General features: G+C 40.3%; 3 protein-coding genes across 6 annotated transcripts in view; all 3 read right to left on the bottom strand.

Moving 5' to 3' along the window:
* Window positions 1–8,407, bottom strand: part of LOC115784530 (myosin-1B-like) — a 31,523-nt gene extending 23,116 nt beyond the window's left edge. For 2 of the 4 annotated variants that reach the window (XM_030735791.1, XM_030735789.1), the window contains exons 1-6: window positions 5,349–5,356; window positions 3,044–3,239; window positions 2,811–2,954; window positions 2,566–2,722; window positions 272–299; window positions 74–188 (exon numbers count right to left, since the gene is read on the bottom strand). In XM_030735791.1, coding sequence (XP_030591651.1) covers window positions 74–188; window positions 272–299; window positions 2,566–2,722; window positions 2,811–2,954; window positions 3,044–3,239; window positions 5,349–5,356 — 648 coding nt within the window. Of the gene's footprint in view, window positions 1–73; window positions 189–271; window positions 300–2,565; window positions 2,723–2,810; window positions 2,955–3,043; window positions 3,254–5,348; window positions 5,357–7,572 lie in introns of those variants that run through there. The other 2 variants (XM_030735787.1, XM_030735790.1) reach the window with 2 other exon arrangements.
* A 216-nt stretch (window positions 8,408–8,623) lies between these two features.
* Window positions 8,624–12,024, bottom strand: LOC115784532 (protein SCO1 homolog, mitochondrial). Its single transcript, XM_030735792.1, has 7 exons — window positions 11,708–12,024; window positions 10,533–10,652; window positions 10,147–10,237; window positions 9,808–10,005; window positions 9,455–9,547; window positions 8,991–9,106; window positions 8,624–8,908 (listed from the first exon to the last, which is right to left on the bottom strand). Exons 1-7 carry the CDS (start codon window positions 11,855–11,857, stop codon window positions 8,774–8,776), a joined length of 903 nt encoding a protein of 300 aa, XP_030591652.1. The 5' UTR covers window positions 11,858–12,024; the 3' UTR covers window positions 8,624–8,773.
* Window positions 12,025–12,225: 201 nt separating this feature from the next.
* On the bottom strand, window positions 12,226–15,244 carry tmem220 (transmembrane protein 220). The gene is made up of 6 exons (XM_030735794.1): window positions 14,700–15,244; window positions 14,571–14,600; window positions 14,427–14,487; window positions 14,002–14,125; window positions 13,127–13,186; window positions 12,226–12,477 (listed from the first exon to the last, which is right to left on the bottom strand). Exons 1-6 carry the CDS (start codon window positions 14,799–14,801, stop codon window positions 12,345–12,347), a joined length of 510 nt encoding a protein of 169 aa, XP_030591654.1. The 5' UTR covers window positions 14,802–15,244; the 3' UTR covers window positions 12,226–12,344.
* Window positions 15,245–18,564: the final 3,320 nt, after the last annotated feature.

Genomic DNA, 18,564 nt, shown 5'->3' with positions numbered 1-18,564 from the left:
AGTTAAGTTAAAAGAATATTTCAGTTTGCCTTTCATCTTGAGATAATTAGAAGAAGAGTTAAGTGGACCGAACCTGCACTTTACTGTCAAGCTGTTCCTTCTTGCTCGAGTCTCCTAGTGATGTAATTGTTGCAAAGTACTGGATTACTCGCTTTGTGTTGACTGTTTTCCCAGCACCAGATTCTCCACTGATAAAAATATAAAATGAAATGAATGATGGGAAATAAAATAAAGACAAATAAATACAATACGCTAATAAAGGCATACTTACGTGATCAGGATAGACTGGTTCTCTCGATCTAAAGGAAGGAAAGAAACGGTGATATCTGAGTAGAGCTAGGGTGTGTGTGTGTGTGTGTGTGCGCGCACCTTAGTCTAATTTTAAAAATATCTTGTTTCTATTTATTTATTTCACAGTGTGGAACTCTTGAAATCTCAGAGGGAATTTTTTTTTTATTATCTGAAACAAGTAATGTACCTTGATAGTATAATTAAGAAGACTCATGTGTCTGTAACAACTCGGGATGCACAGCGCTGCCACATACTTAGTGATTCTGATTCTTAAGTCCTGATATGGACCGGGTAATGTGTTAGGAATGAAAGACTGACACATTGTTTGATGGAAATGAAAATGATCAAAGATCAAAGTGAAAAATGATGCAGCAAGCTGAACATTTGGACAAAATTTCATTGCAGTAACTCAAAATGTTACTCAGTAGATTGTGTGGCCCCCAGGTGCTTGTATGCCTGCCTGACAATGTCGGGGCTCCTAATGAGATGATGAATGGTATCCTGGGGGATCTCCTCCCAGATCTGGACCAGGGCATCACTGAGCTCCTGGACAGTCTGAAGTGCAGCCTGGCAGCATCGTATGAACCTAAACATAATGTCCCAGAGGTGTTCTGTTGGATTTAGGTCAGGCAAACGTGGGTACCTGTCAGTGATATCAATCCCTTCATCCTGCATACTCTTTTTTTAAAGTGTATTTTATTCCAAGGAGCCAGATTTTTTAAAGTGGTCGTGATCAATAGTTCTCCAGGCCTTTCTTTGGACATTGGCTGCGTTTTCCCTCATTTTCCATCCAGTTTTTATACCTACTTTTTTGTATGTTTGCTAAGCCAATGTATTACCAGCAGCCTATTACACAAACACATAGTTTATTTCCATTTCTTTAGTTGGATCTATGAAAAATGCCAAAGATGTCACATATACATATATATATATATATATATACATACATATATACATATATATATATATATATATATATATATATATATATATATATATATATATATATATATATATATATATATATATATATATATATATTTATTTATTTATTATTATTTTTATTTTTTTTTTCTAAACCAAAGAGTTATTGGCCAAAAACCTGACATATCTTGGCATGGTGTGCAAAGAATTTGAGAAAACTGGACAAGTGGAGCACCAAAGAAGAAGTGTCAGGCTTAAATAAAATGTCCACAGCTGTTGACCAGTATCTGCAAGTCATGACCTTAAGAAATAGGCCAGCAAAGACCTGACAGGACCTGAGAGATGCATCTGGACCTTCAGCTGATCCAGGTACTGTTCAGTGAAGCCTCATCAGAGATGGTCTCAGTGGCTGTCAAGAAGCCATTCCTGCAGTTTCACCTCAGAAGGTCATGAGGTGCATGAGATGAAATTCTTGTTGTTCTTACACATGAACATCATTTGCTTCACATGCTTACGGTCTGCATGAAGGGCTGTATAACAGAGCCTGATTCCTGCTGCTGTAGGTTTATGTTTGAGGGCAGCAAGAATGAAACTAAAACTGAAGCGTGTGAATTTCTGTGTGCACGAGTTAATTAGGTTGTTCTACGATTTAATTATCTTGTGTTCAACATAAATAACTTGTTGTCACAGTATAATTAACTTGCACACTGCTGATAATTAAATTGTTCTATCAAGTTGTTTATCTTATGTGCAAAACATAAAAAAACAGCTTACACCACCTTTGACCTCATTGGTACTATTATTTTTTCACAATAATAATATAATAAATAAATAAGTAGATAAATAAAAATTATTTTATGCTCATGTCAATGAAAAGCTACATTTACATTTTGGATTCAATCTCCTCATTTTTTAATGTATTTATTGGACAAAAGTTTCCACCTTTTTTTTATAGTTTCCTCACAGTTTACTTTTATGTTTAATTGTGTCAAACTGCTATTATGTGCACCGAGTTTCATCAAGCACGATCACAGTCGTGTATTATTATAATTTATAAAAATAATTTCCCAAAGTCAGAAAAAATCACGTTAACAGAACCTGCTTTGTTCTTTTTTATGCATTTCTGTCGAGCTGAATGAGTGTCCGATATTTATATACGCCTGAAAACAATTTAACATGGTTTAGTGGGAATGTTTTATTTGCATATTGCAAATATAGGAAATTTCCTCACTGCTTTTAAAGTAGTTATGCTTTTAATTATCCATAATTATGCTCAGTAAAAGTACACAAACACAACTGAACCAAGTGAAGCTACTCATGCCAACAGCAGATGTTACTTTGTGCCCAGACCTGTGAGCATGTACTGGTAAGCGTTGTCAGAGATGGAGAAGATGTGTGGGGGGGCCTCCTGACGTTTCTTTCCTCTGTAGCCGGCCACCACCTCTGGGTTGTAGACCGGCAGCCACTTGTAAGGGTTCAAGGTCACGCAGAAGAGCCCAGAATAGGTCTGAGTTAACGAGAGGAGGAAAGAAATCAGGATGCAGGACACAAACTATCCATACTGACTGATATTAAAGATATAAAGTTGTCCTTACGTAAATCATCCAGGCAGCATAGCGTTCCTTGAGGTTAAAAAGCACGGCTGGTTCGTGGAGATGCGTCAGCAGAGCCATGTCCTCTATCTTGTCAAACTTAGGGGGGTTCATGGGCCGAATGTCATCCACATGCACTGTGACAACCTGAAGAGTGATTTCAAAAAGCATCCACTGTAATGAAGGACAGGTAAACGACAGAAAAGCTGATGTGAGATGATTGAAACATCACTCACCCTTCCACCATCAGTCTCCACAGTGACCTTCGTGTCATCCTGGCTCTTGATTTTTCCTTTGACGTACTCCTGCTTCGGGTCGGGCACAAAGACGGCAGTTTTGGCGTCAAATGGGACATTCTGGGCTGCGATCCTCTCCCGCTCGGATTTGCGGAGGTATGGGGCCGCCACCCCAAATATTTCCATGTCTGCATCACTCATTTTGTCGAGCTGTGCAATAAGGATGAAAAAAAAAAGTCTTTAAAAAACTCAAGACGGTGAAAAATGAAAAATTTGTTGCTTACCTGGGTCCAAAAATGTTTATGGCCTTAAAAATCACTGTACTGTGTGGACTGTCGTTAATCTTCCAACACTACCCCACAGACTCCTGACCACACACCCTCACCAGACTTTGGCAGCTTTTATACGAGATGGTCAGGGATGCTGCTTCTCCTATATTTGGAGATCTGGCTCTTACGCTACCTTGGATAAGTCAAGTATGGCCATTTTGTATTTCAAACGGTCTATGTATAGCTGTATTGTATCACTTTTAAACAGTTTCTATTGTAATCCTTCAGCCTGTCCATTAAAAAGCAATGAATGGTATGGACAACAGCTTAGGGGGCTTACAGGCCCAGCGAGGCGGGCCTAATTTTGTGGGATCAGGGAAGATTAGGTCGTTTAGGGCATCGCCGAAACTCTGGAGAGCAGAGCCCATCACACACACGCACGCACATGGACACACACGCACGCACGCACATGGACACACACATGCACGCACGCGACTGTGCTGGGAGCAGCTGGTGTTGGTGGACAACATTAGCACATCACAGACATTGTTTTGCATTTAAGCACATTTATTTTTAAAAGCTGGTTTTGCTTCATATTCATTGCTGTATTAATCTTCTGCTGCCCCCCCAATGTCAGTCTGACGTCTGCTGTTTGGTGTGTAAAACGTCTGCATGCCATTACACTTGCATTTCTCTGTGTGTTCTCATGTTAGTTTTTTGTAATTGAACACATCATGAATGTATTTAATATAACTTATGGGCTTATCTAGATTTTATAGATTTTTATTTATTGTGTTTTAACTTCAAGTAAAATAATATATCATAACCAGAACATTAAATGCAAGATTTCTGCACTTTTCTTTTCTTTTGGGAACGTCTGAAGACCTTAAAGGAAATGGCGTGGTGGCTGTATCATGTTTACTACTCTTACTTGGCATTCAAAGTACTTTTGTACTCCAAGTTGCATTTATACAAATATATATGTATTGTATGTATTATATATATAATATATACACTATTATATGAAGGCCACCCTTCATATAAGCTTGAAAGTCAATACTTGCATGACCACCAGTGTAGACTGAACTCTCTGAGTCTTCAGGAACAGTTCTCGAGGCTTCTTGAAGGACATTTTAGAGCTTTTCTTTGGCTGTTTGCTGCCTTTTGCTCCATTCTCTGTCAGGATGATCGACACCGGCAACGACTATTTTATTTATATACCACATTTCATCACACTCATTGTACCCAATGTGCTTAAGATAAAACCATATGTCGTAAAGCAGTGAAAATGTAAAATGGTTAACGTAAAAGTTAATGGAGGATTGCGGGGGATCAGTGGTTTTAGTTCACAGAATCAGTGAGAATCCACCTCCTAGATAACACAGTTAACCATAAATCCATTTAAAATCCTTTGAGCAAGTTTCTATTATTGTGCCTCCATCAGCAAACATAATATAGTGCAGATATACATGTTTGAGTTTACAGGATGTAACTGCAACATTAAAGCAGGGCTTACTGGAAGCTCAGCTGACTGTTTAATCTTAGGATCCAGTGTTATTAAGAGACTCCCCCACATGAAAGTCAGAATATTTCACCTTCTTCTGCAGCAATTTTGAGATTTCTTTAATCGCCTCGTGTCATGGAAGTCATTAAATTTATATTTTGATACAATTTCAAGTTTTAGAAACTTGGTTCTTGATCTTAATTTAACTTAAAGATACAAATAACGGTCCTAAAAAAGTTCCTTCAAGTGTGAATTTTTTAAACTTCAAGCAAACTACACATTAAAGTTTATAGAACAGACGTTTGGCTAGTTTATTGAAACATTTAATTAACAACTGAGTCCTAATTTCAGACATTTTTTTTAAGTTGCTCTCTTTCTCTATATATTTGTGTATTTCATTTCTGGATCATGTCCTAAAATGCTGCGTGGCTGGCCGGATTTGGACCCAATGCAGGACTCAGGAGATGGAATTAATGATGAAGAATTTCCAAATTCCAAATTAATACAAACAAACTGTAACCAAGAACAGAACCCGGACATCTAAAACTAAGAAGGTCCAAGGACAGAGACAAAGAATCCGACCAGGAGACTCGCCTGTGATCGCCTGAGGCTGGCTCTGTGTCACTAAATGGAACGTGAGCCATGGAGCCGATACTGAATACAACATGAAAGTAATTTTGTAAATTATGGTCACTATAGTGCCATGAACCATAGCATGCCAATTGGCTAACAATGTGTCAATCAGAAGCCAATAGATGATCACGTATCATCCAGTTTCACAAAACCAAGATGGAGATGGCAAACACACTCAACTCAGACATCACCACAGGACTCCATGGTGCCAACCTCCATCTTTTACGTACAGTCTATGATATTTTTCAGTTTTAGACTCGATGTTTGAATACGCATTTTGTCTGAGAGTGCATCACAGTCAGTCTAATTGGCGCTGATTTAATAGCGTCCTAATATCACTTGAAGGTCTGGCAACAGATGTGATTATAATTGGTTTTGGGAAGACGTGTGGGCCTATCGGGCAAAGGGGACTTACGCCGACCCCTCTGTCATGTCTCAACATGGCAGCAAATGTGCATGTGGAAGTCTGACTGTGAAAAGGCGCAAACCACACGCATTAAAAAAAACAAGCTTTTTGTCAAGCTGATGCTCCGCTTTCTTGGACTAGGATTAAACCCTGATCCACAGATCTGTGTCATTTCTGAGCCAAAGCTGCCGCAACAAAGACAGAAGGCACTGAACTGCGTTTGGATCTACAGCACGATTGATCTGCGCACACTGAGCCAAATGTGCGAGGTGCTGATGGCGCCTGAAAGCCTCACAGATCATCGAGCCATCAATCCAAATGAAGTTTAGTTCACGCTTTCACTGCTATACAGCTTAAAAGCTATAATTGCTATAAATGTATTTATACCACACAGATCCAACCAGCTGACTAAAATACTACGCCCAGGCTATAAATACATTTCTATTAATCCAGAAATCAATTCGTCTCCCTGTGAGCGCTCCAGCCGGGAGGCCCCTCTCCTCCAGGAATGAGCGTGGTGTCTGGCCTCGGAGAGCCAAACGACTGCTGTGTTTGCTTTTCTAATCTGATTTATAAAGGAGGAACTACGACAGGTGCACAGGCGGAAAAGATATTAATAAATCATTATTACTGGTAATATTACACCCCCTCTTTGTCGTCCGCTGGACACGATTATATAATGGCTGAGGTTTTCCTCCAAAGGGAAGGATGAGAAATTCCAGTGGAAGCGATCCAGTGAACAGAGAGCTTTTTAATGATACAATCAGTCTGAATGCATTTACGTATTATGGGTGAGCTCAGTGTCCATGGACCAATTAGCTAAAAGAGTTTGGAATTAAATTTTCATCATCAGCAGATGATCAACAACAGAAAGGAATATTTCACAGATTGATGCAGATAACTATGATTTTAGTGCACAAATCCTCGACAAATTGGCAAAGACTCAAAACTCTGGAATGCCAAACCTAACTTTCAAAACATAAAAAGACAATCATACATAACAGTGATTGTAAAAGAAAAATTAAAAAGACCTCTTCATTCTTCCAGAAAGCTGGTCCAGATGAAGTGATCAGGTCTCTCTTATATTCCACCTGATATCCATCCTCTTTAGTGTTTGTGTTTTGGGGATTTATCATCAATAAATTATTTTATTTAAGCAAACTCCCTCCTTGTGGCATTCTTTGAGACAGTTTGTGACTACGTCACTAGTTACACCAAAGCAGACCACACTGTGCACTGCTGAGGCTGCACCTCTCCTACCAGCAGCAATCACTGCTTTGTGCTCTAAACGATCCTTATTTCCCAGCCTCTGGAAACAATCATCAAATAATAGATTACTTGAAAGATAGATGGCTTGATGCAGTCTAATCTAAAACATTCTGATATTTTATCTGTAGTGGAAAAATAGCTCCCACTAGTGGTGTTTATGAATTGCACTTGTCAGCCTGTGGAAACAGTTTCCATCCCTCCACAAATACCGACGGTTCAGTGGTCTGAGCCGCTGCATCCAGAGTGAAAGCTCAGGAGTTTGCCCTCCTCTGACTGCTTGCTGGAGTGTTTCCTTTCAGGTGCTCAGTTTAGTAGCTACTAATACTCATTTTCTCTACAGTGCAGAACAATACTGAAGGCTCCAAAGCTTTAAAACAACACACACAGGTACCTGTGCTTTGATACTAACCCTCATCGCTAATTCTGATTCACTCCTAAACCATCTCACCTGGGTTTAGGTCATGTGATTGTGGAGGCCAGGTGATCTGATGCAGCTCACAGTCCTCACAGAGCCCGGGGGTATTTTGGTTCACACCTCCATCTTAAAAAAAACGGATCCCACTAAGCTTGGATGGGATACCGCCGCAGGATGTTGTGGTAGCCATGATGATTAAATCTTGGCTCAAATTCTGCGTTGAGGTGAGCTCTGAACTGAGGTGCTGGTATTTGCTGTTTTGTAGAGGCTGATCTTCTGCTGCAGGAAGAACTTCTGGTCCTCTTTTCCTGGGGTGGTTCTTGGATGACTTTTACAGCTGCACAAGAAGAAACACCTGCTTATGCGCTTCCTGGGCAGTTATTTTAAAATTCCAGTGTATAAAACTGCATGTGTAGAATCATCAGTCAGATCTGATAAAAACTGAGTTTTTAGTCGTCCTTTGACAGGTGACAGGACGCTCTGACTAGGATAGGTCCTTCCTTTCATCTGCAGTTACAGAAAAGGTCATGAATGAGCATTTCTTTAAATGTGAAGCTGTGTTTCAAAGTGCTCTAAAAAAAATAATCACCCACATTTAAGAAATTGCCTCTGTGTGTTTGTAAGCCCCTAAAACCAAAGATGGCCAGAATCTCATTAATAGTTTCCAAGCCGTGCATTTGGATGTAAAGGGCACATCTGTGTTCCTGTACTCTAATCTTTATTGATCCTATGCTGGACCTGATTGGCTGCCTGAGATTAACATGTTAGATATGTGAGGTCTGTGACGTGGTGTAGACACAGCAGCAGGAACGCAGAGCAGCCTGAAACTTCGGCTTTTGGTTCATCGCATTATTTGGAACTTTGCGCATGTTTAATATGTTTAATACACTATTTTCACTGTATATTTTATGTTGGCTTGGATGAAATGAAATTCAAAGGCTTGCTTCATTTGCCTTTAAGAATAAGCTGCACTTTCTGCATCAGAAATTACAAATTTTGAGCTCATTTGAATGTTTGTGGGTTTTTTTTTTAATTCAGCAGCAATGCAAAATGAATAATCAGAAAATAAAATGAAAAAAATCTGGAAATTGTACACCACTGAGCATCACTGCAGACATGTATCTTTATGGAATCATGGATCCAGAATAAATAAAAGCCAAGATATGATGGCAGTAGTTGACAGACATGCCTGAGGATGTCTGAGAGTCCGCGGTCGACTTTAATGAGCTGCAGCTCATTTTCCTTTCTTGTACTTCCTCATGTGTGCTGCTATCGAGTTGGTGATCTCCACACTTCTTTTGTTCTGTCCAAAATATTCCACAAACTCTCCGTCAGGTCCCACGAGGTACATGATGATTGTGTGATCGACCTAAAGAAAACAGACAGGTGAATCTGGTAAATGAAGAAAATCCTGGCTTCTGGGAGCTGAACCAGAGCAGAGAGTGACTCACGATGTAGTCGCTGTCTTCATCCTTTGGCCCCTGACTGTAGTAAACTCTGTACGCTCTGGAAACTTCATTGATCTGAGCTGTCGACCCCGTCAGACCAATCAGCTTTGGGGAAAACTCTGAAGGATGAGATGATACGAATGTTTAAAATCCAAGAACACAGGATAAAGTTCCTCTATGCAGGAGAAGCCTGTGTTTACACCCACCTCTGGCATGCTTTTTTTGGATGCATGGGAGGGTCAGTTACTCTTTCACAGTTATTCTCAAAATATTAGTTTTGCTTCTCTTTAACAGTTTATGCATTTGCACTAAATTACAGCTTTAACCAAACTGCTTTAACCAGACATGTAGAGCTCCGTGGACAATATTTTGTGTTTCTGAATTGCTGCATTCCTACTCAACAACAGTTTTTCGCCATACATATTCAAACTTGTGGTATTCAGTTTGATCATGTGGCTTTTTTTTACCTTTCACATACGAGGCTAAGGCCTCTGGAGTGTCTCTGTCAGGGTCGATGGTGATGAGGATCGGCGTCAAGTTTGGAAGAGTTTTTATTTTGTCTGCAAAAAGCCAAACAAACACACACACACACACACACACACACGCACACACACACGCACACACACACACACACACACACACGCACACACACACACGCACACACGCACACGCACACGCACACGCACACGCACACACACACGCACACGCACACACACACGCACACGCACACGCACACACGCACACACACACACACACACGTTGAGTAAAATCCGGACTTGATATTCTCACCGCCTCTTCTAATAAAAACCAGTCTGAATACCTATTTCATCCACCACTTCCACCATTTTCTCCAGCTCATCGGGGCAGATGTCGGGGCAGTGAGTGAACCCAAAGTAGATGAGGATCCACCGGCCGAGGAAGTCCTCGCTCTGGGTGGGCTTGTTGTTGTGATCGATGAGTGAAAACGGGCCTCCCAGCGCCGGCCTCCCTATTGATTTGTTCCTCTCTTTTTCAATCACTGCCAATTACAGCATGATTAGAGTCACAGAGGCAGGTTATTTACGAGCCCATCACTTTATTAACATGTATAAAATAAAGGTCACATCCACTGTTTCCTTGTATACTGACATGAGTTTTTAATGTGTAGTGAAACACATACTTTCCTCCTTTTCTTTCTTGAAATATTTCATCCCTCCGAGCAGAGCACCCCCGACAGCGAATGTTATGGCTAAAGATTTCCACGTCACAGGCTTTAAAGAGAGCGCAGACATTTATTTCATCACAGCTGCTTCTTGGTTTGTTTTCTACCTGCAAATAAACTCTTGGTAAGTTTATTTAAACAGATCCGTATCCTTTGGGTCACCTTAAATAACTTGATTGCTGATGAGTGATGGAGAATATTTTGCAGGACTTATAAATGCCTAGTGTAGTTTCTTAGTGCTACTAAAGCCATTAAATGTCATCATGTCCTTGCCCTATAAGACAAAAGGAACCTTCCAAACTGAAGTTTCCATTTAAAATGAATGGCGTCAATCAAACTCTTACCCCAGACTTCTTTGGCTTATCTCCTGATGAAGGTGGAGGAGGCAGTGAGGAAAATGTTCTTAAGTTGTGTTGATTCAGCCACTGTGTCGCTCTGCAGGTGTGCTGCTGACTCACATTTACCTGTTAATGAGCAAGCACAGGAAACTGTGAGTTGATTAAAGTCATGAAATATAAAAATGCTGGATACTCAAATTAAACATGGCCACAGTTTTAAATAATGAGGTCTGTGCATACACAGGTAATGCTGCAGTTAATGCTATAATGCATACCTCATTGCTTGCATGAACAGTGACAACAGCCTCTTAACTACTTGAACTCACTGCTGTACACTGTGGATACAAAGGAAATTATCTCTGACTTCAGGAAGAGCAGCGCCTCCCATCTGCATCAACAACAATTGCACAGAGAGGGAAAATAAAGCCTTCTAATTCTAAATGTGATGACCTGCTCAGCGTCTCGAGAAGTCCTGGCCTGCTATTCTTGATAACTGGCTGCTAATGCTGCTGACCTGCGCCCTCCAGGCTATAAAAGCAGGTCCAGACAAACTGATCACTCTCTCTCTCTCTCACATTCCACCTGACATCAACCCTCCCTGACGTTTGTCTTGGTTAGTTTATGTTTAATAAATGATCTTTTATTTAAGTAAACCTCTTGTGGCATAGAAGGCCCACCCATCTACCTTCTGTTTATAAAGGGCAGCCAAACAGAGGAAAGTTGACTGAAAGGGGGAGGAGCTACACTTCTCAAGCCGCAGCCGTGGTTGAGTCCAAGAAGAAAAAAAAATGTGGAGCTGCAAAGTTGGATAAGTCAGCTTGAACACCGAGTTTCCCTGACATGGACTGATGGAGGGAAAATGGATCTTAGTCCAGGATCATCCAGGTCTGGGTTCTGTGTCTGTAGATCATTTCCATTCAAACATCTGCCAGTTTAAGTTGGTGCTGCTAGTAGGAGAAGCAGGTGTAACTGCAGATGGTCCTAAATTATTGAGCGTGTTTTTTCCCTCCCCGATACAGACAGCAAACTGTGACAAATTATTTGCTAAACGAAGCGCTTTGCTTGATATTTCTGTCATTAAAACAAGACCTGGTTTAACGATACAGAGAGAACGGGCTGCAAAACTGTCAAACTCTAAATAAAGTTTGCTGTCACCGCGGACACCCGCAGCTTTGACCTACCAGGCAGCAGTGAGCTCTCCGCGGGGACAGCGCATGTTTCAGGCCCGCCTCCCTCCGTAAAGCGCCGGCTGTGATCCTCACTGGGCTCCGTAATACTCTGCCATGAAGCAGACGGCAGCCCAGGCTGTGATATAACACACTCAGGGACATGTTTGCACCTTCACAGGACCGCTGCCACAACCAGGAAGCGGCTACAGCTTCGATAAAGCATGAGAAGTGAACAGAAACACGGCATACAAATCACCGTTCTCGGGTCAGTTTTACTACAGTCGTGGTAGTTTTAAACACGCCACTAGAACCTAATTGGCTGATCTCAGATCGGTAGCCAGGGAGCCGTTACTAATCACAGGAAATAGCGTCACAAATATCTTCTTCTTCTCTTTTGGCCGTGTGCTCTCTGCTGCCACCCGAAGAGTGGAAAACTTACCTTTAGACAAACCTGGACATCACTTTATCTTAATAAAGATTCATTTTATTCTATTTTATTTCACTTAAACGTTGCACAGGAGATTTTTACATTTAATCTGGCACATTCAATAAACTTTATTTTTTATTTTACAAAAAGTGTTTAACTAAAACAAAATTAAAGTGCACCTGAGCTGTTATAGATATTCCATCAGACAACACAGGCCGATGTCTAAATGGCAGTTGTGCAGTGTGAAGGCCAGTCTGATCTCAGCTCCTTATTGATGTGGTAATAAAGCCAGGCCACAAATGGGAAGACTGTGATGACAACAGCTGTGGAGACTCGGAGCATCCCGACAGGAGCTCTGACACAGAAGAGGGAATGGAAGGGGGTTAGAAAAACAGAATAAATAAACAAGAGCACCATCTAGTGGAGCAAACTACGCCTGTCACACTGTAGTAACCCTGTTTGTTGTCACATGAAAAACAAAGATTTAATAATTGTGACCTTGATTTTTGACCCTGACTTCCAGGAGCTGATCACTGCAAAATGTCTTGACATAGAGAATAATGATGCAAGAGTTCCTATTAGATATGAAATGGACATGAAAATCCAACAAAAAACTCCACAAAGATTTAACCATTTGACCTTGACCTTTGATCTCAACCCCAGTGACCCCATAAATAATCCCAACTTTGGTCATAAACTATCTACCCATGAAGTTTAACAAGAAATCCAAAAAAAGAAATAAAATGTGAATATTCTCTGAAAATAAAAACGTCACACATTTATGAGAAAAAAATTGTAAAAAATTGGAAGAAAAAATTAGGATACTATCTGAAAGTAAAGTAAAAAAAAAAAAAAAAGTTAGGAGAAAAAATTAAGGAAAAATATTTTCCTTTGACTATTAGCCCCTCTGCAGCTGTCTAATCTTCACTCCTTCCTAGAACGGCCCCAAAGAAATAAGTCATATTTTAACAGCAAGATGAAAAAATAAAATTTGAGTCTCTTACCTTCCAGAGTGGCGACACAGGAGAAGCCAAACTGCCGTCAAAATGAGCCCGGAAAATTCTCTAAAGGGGCAAAAATATATTAAATACCTATGTAAAAAATTAAATTAATTAATTAATGGGGACTGTTTCTTTATTACTCTAATTAAGTGGTTTTGTCTGTGCTACATTATTTATTTATTTTATTTTATTTTATCTATATAGCACCAAATCACAACAAATAGTTGCCTCAAGGAGCTTTATACTGTAAGGTAAAGACCCTAAAATAATTACTGAGAAGACCCAACAGTCAAAATGACCCCCTATGAGCAAACACTTGGCAACAGTGCAAAGGAAAAGTTCCCTTTTAACAGGAAGAAAGATGAGATATTTTTATTGTCATTGCAGAACACAATGAAATTTTGTTGGAGCCGTCCTCCAGGTGCCGAAACAAGAAATAATAAGAGATAGAAAATAAGAAATATAAATAAAATAAATAAACATGTGATATTTACTGTGAGCAAAGGTGATATAAACAGCAAATAAATGGTCTATTTACAACTGGATGCAATGTGCTAAAGTGGCGCAGTGGGTGTGCAAGGAGCTTGTTCACTGGGTTTGATATGGTCAGAGATCAGCAGTGTAGCACCTCTGTGGTAGAAGCTGTTTTTTCAGTCTTGTGGTTCAGGTGTACAGTGTCCTGAAGTGCCTCCCAGAAGGCAGGGAGGGTGAAGAGGCAGTGCTGTCCCTGACTGTGGCTGTGACCCACTGCACCAGGATTTTTATTTTTCAGTTTTTTTTTAATTTATAGAGTGTAGCAATGCTCAAAAATGTGTGCGCACTAAAATAAGGGATTTTCATGGAACAGAGAGCTTTTTCTCAGATCAGGTGAGGCGTACCTGCCCTCCTCCTGTTGGAAGATCTGTGTGATTCGCTCTTTATACAATGCCCAGCCCAACGTGGCACCAACAGCGCTGGAAATCATCACATGGAAGTCTGCAACACGTCTCCAGGGCAAAGTCTCTGAAATGGAAACAGCACAATATATATATATATATATATATATATATATATATATATATATATATATATATATATAAAGAATGCAAAAAATGTAATCAGGCCCTAAACTCTGCAACAAGTTGTACAGTCAGTGTACAGCCACATGGTGGCGCTACCAGCACTGAAAACCTGCATTAGAGCAAAGTTCAGTAGCAGCCTTAGATACCAGCTTCATATCCTTTAATATGAGTATTTTATTCTTAATAGGCAAAGCATCTATTAGTAAGTATCAACCACGGTAACACCAAACTTATCCCTCTACCTGTCAGGTGAGGCTTTACGCCAATAAGCGCACACAGGACCGCAGGGACGCCGTACCCCACCTGGAAAAGAAGGTGGTGTTAATAACTAATCCTGCAAAAACATCAACATATCTAATAACTTGGAAAAAATAGTGTAATCCTACCATCCATAAGCCTGCGTCAGGGTCATTGATCTGCAGCGGGAGATCAGGACGCAGTTATTGATCACAGTTGCACAGAGTGCAGACAAAAAAACCAAAAATCAGTTAAAAAAGAAAAAATCAAACTCTCACCTGAACGTATGACGCCAGAGCGAAGAACAAACACATGAAAACATTGCAGATTTGCCAAATAACACCAAGCCACGACTTCCTCTGCTCACAAACTTCTCCCATTGCTGCTTGGAGCCTTTCACTTCCCCGCCCGGGCCGACGGGACGTGCGGACACGTGAAATTAGACGCACTCACCGTTCCTATAGCCTGGCAAAAATAACGGCCAGGGGTTCGCTTGATGTTAACCACGTCAGCTGACGGCAGCACCGACCACAAGCAGTGTGAACGACTATAAGACGGACTGGTTTGGACATCAGCGTCAATAATCACATTATTTAAACTCAGGCTGGTTAAACCCCAGACCGCGAACTGTTAAACTATTTGTTTATTTTAATTCCATCCATCCATCTATCCATCTATCCTCTTCCGTTTATTTTTGTGTTGTTTAATTGTCTGCAATGAACACAATCAAGTGATTACAGAGGTATATGACTCATTCGGGCGTCTTCTTATCCTAAAAAGAGCCATTGGCCTTGGGCGCCTTGTTCAACGAAACGAGGATACGTTCCCAAAGCCCGCAGTGACGTCAGTCAGCCGGAAGAAGCGCCTCATCCGGTTTGTCAGATGCGTCTTTGCCGCCGCCATCCTGCAGCGGGGTTCTCTGACCAGTTCATAAATAAATAAATAAGGGAAAAACATTTCTTGTTTTTGTTTGTTGTTTTTTTTAATTGCACAGGGTACGTAGTTAAATCTCATATTACAGAAACATTACTCTCTCTAAAAGTGTCCTTTGATTTGAAAACCTGCAGGTTTACGGTTATTTATCCAGTTAAACAGTTTGAAAATTGGAGGAAAATTAATCAAGTTATGATTAATTTTAGTAGTGCAGATCCCCGTTCATGTGTAATAACATACATAACACTCGCTTCCCCCGTACCAATATGGTGGCCGGGCTGAGACTTTGCTGCAACAATTTCCGCAACTTCTTTGCAAAATAAAACCACCATAAACCTTCTCACCGCTCAGAACAGGAAATTTCTTAAAGTGTAAACTGGAGCAGACAGAGGTGGTTAGTGATTCAGCTGCTTTAAATGATTCATTTTTTTACTGAAACACGAAGATGCTGAACAAACAGTTCACAGTTCAGGAAAAGAAAATACAGGAATTTGCAAAGATTACTCCACAAGATCCCAAAACATAACGTTAGCTTCGATGCCACCGGAGTTTACAAGAAGTGGTTGAAAATTGCATAAAGTAAGCAGTATATTTGTTCTTTATGTAATTAGTTAGATATCCAACCACTTCTCAGCATTAGTGAAATGTTGCCCCACATTTGTTCCACATCAGGTTTGTTGGGATCAGGCCACCCTGCTTAAAGATTTTTTTTTTTATTATTCAAGTTCAGTGAGTTTCAAATGAGACACAGAGTCACTTAAACATCAGGGATACCGATCTGTCCAGTTTGGAAGAATAAACCACTATAAACCCATTTTTATCTGCTTTGGTGCAAATCAAAGTGACAACAGCTGGAGCAGCAACAACAAGACGACCCCCCCCCCCCCCCCCCCCCCCCCCCCCCCACACACACACACACAGTCCTGCAGGTGGGGGTCACAGGCCATTGCTCTCTCACTTCTGTGAACAGGATAAGTAGAAGAGAATGGATGGATTGTGTTTTACTGTGATAAACACAGCATACAGATCAGGAGGTAAAAAGTTCCCCTTCAAATTAATTTCAGTGCAACTTTATGTGCAGTCACATTCTCCAAAAGTTGAAATGTGGTGAAACTCCTCTGGACATTTTATTTTAATCTAATGTATCTAATTTACCTTCATTTCAATGCTCACTGGCTTTATTGTTTTCTTGCTTTGTCCCAAAATAAGTTTTTAAAACCACATCTGCGCCCCAATAAAATGTAGTTGAGGAATCTGACTGCCGTCTCCTGCTTATAATGTCTCTGAAGGACCTCGATTTAACTCCTAAGACATTTCAGCCAAGCACTATTTTGTTTTATTTTGAAACAAACTCTGACGAATATCCGTCCTGTCTCTAACTGTTTCTAGCGTGTAGGACCGCTGCAGTATGGAGGGCCAAAAGTGCCAACAAAGAACTGAAGAACAAAACTAAATATTTAATTAAATGTGTCATTAATTAATTACAAGTGGAACTAAATAAATAAAGGTGTCATTCATTCATTAAAATATCATTTTATTTAAAAATACATTTCATTATTTCACTTTTTAATTATTTCATAGTTCCTGTGGAGTAGTGCATTATGAAATAATTTAAACTGTTGCTCATTAACAGACCTTAACATCTTATTGGTAACCCTGCACAGCAAGTCAAGACAGATCAAACCCAGAGAATGGGTTGATGCAGTGTCACAGTCAGTTGGTGGTGGTGTGGACTTGTGGCTGCCATAATACATTTTAAACAAAATTACAAGTGGCAGTGGTGGAGGAAAGTGCCCCAAAACTGTATGTAAAGTTTTGAAATGCTGCTGTTTCTGTGTCACCAAATGCACTTTTTATATTAATAATTAAAAACATGGGCAGCAGGGTGGCGTGGTGGTTAGCACCTCTGCCTCGTAGGTTGAATGACATCTAGAAGGTCTGGGTTTAATTCCAGGCTTCTCTCTCGCTATGTCAGTGATTCTCAAATCCAGGCCTCATGGCCCAGTGTCCTGCAGGTTTTAGATGTGTCCCGTATCCAACACACCTGAATCAAATATAGAAGTCATTAGCAGGACTCTGGAGAACTTGACTGCATGCTGAGGAGGTAATTCAGCCATTTGATTCGGGTGTGTTGGATCAGGGACACATCTAAAACCTGCAGGACACTGGGCCACGAGGCCTGGATTTGAGAATCACTGCTCTATGTGGAGTTTGCATGGTCTCCTCGTGTCTGCGTACTCCAGTTTCCTCCCACAGTTCAAAAACATGCAGTTACTGGGATTAGGTTAACTGGTCACTCTAAATTGCCCATAGATGTGAGTGTGAATGGTTACGACCCTGAAGAGGATAAGTGGAAGAGAATGGATGGCTGGAATTAAAAACATGTTTTTTAGCTAAGAATTTAGCAGCCTAACAGCCAGCTCACCTCACCAGATATCAGCTGACCGAGCAATCGAATCTCGTGATACCTTTCAAGAACAGCTTGTTCGATGTACTTTTTTCAAAGCCCCCCCTGACCCTCACCTCTCAGTGGAGGGTAAACACAGGATATATTTCTCTTAGGTCATACCTAACAGCTGATGTTTTCTTTAATTTACCTTTTTATTTGTTCCCTGACTAAATCGGTTCAGCCGAGATTAAAGTTTAGCTTTATAACTGGATGGTTTTAGTGATCCTTAATGTCTCTCTGTGCTGTCAGTATATTTTGAACTGAATCATTCACTCTTTGTCTTTAATTCACTCTTTGTCTTTAATTAATTTCACATTAATCAGCATTTTATAGCTGAGCATCTTGCCAGAGTATCTATACAATTTAAAAGAACACAGGTAATTATGTCTCTTATGTGCTGTTTTCATCATAAATATTAACTGTAAGGATAAAAAAGCACAGTACACAGTGAAGCCAAGCTGATGTGTATGATGTTGTCTGTGCCATGAGCTGTTCCCCGTCCTCAGACTTCCAGAATCCTGACTATACCTGCTAAGTAGAAACTAACAAGTATACAAATACAACCTCTGTTTACTTGGTACTGAGAAACGGAAACTGAAAGAATCGACTCCAGACCAACGACTGTGTAACACAGTAGTTTTGACTAGGTCAGCGTTAGCCCTGCCCCGTTGATGGTTGTGATTGACAGATAAAATAATAAATGAATTCATGAAATATTTAAATGTATTTCTTAAATCAAATGAATTGTTTAATTTAATTTA

The sequence above is a fragment of the Archocentrus centrarchus genome, chromosome 8 (assembly GCF_007364275.1).
Source record: "Archocentrus centrarchus isolate MPI-CPG fArcCen1 chromosome 8, fArcCen1, whole genome shotgun sequence".
Taxonomy (NCBI): Eukaryota; Metazoa; Chordata; class Actinopteri; order Cichliformes; family Cichlidae; genus Archocentrus; species Archocentrus centrarchus.
This window is presented reverse-complemented; position numbering and strand designations above follow the sequence as displayed.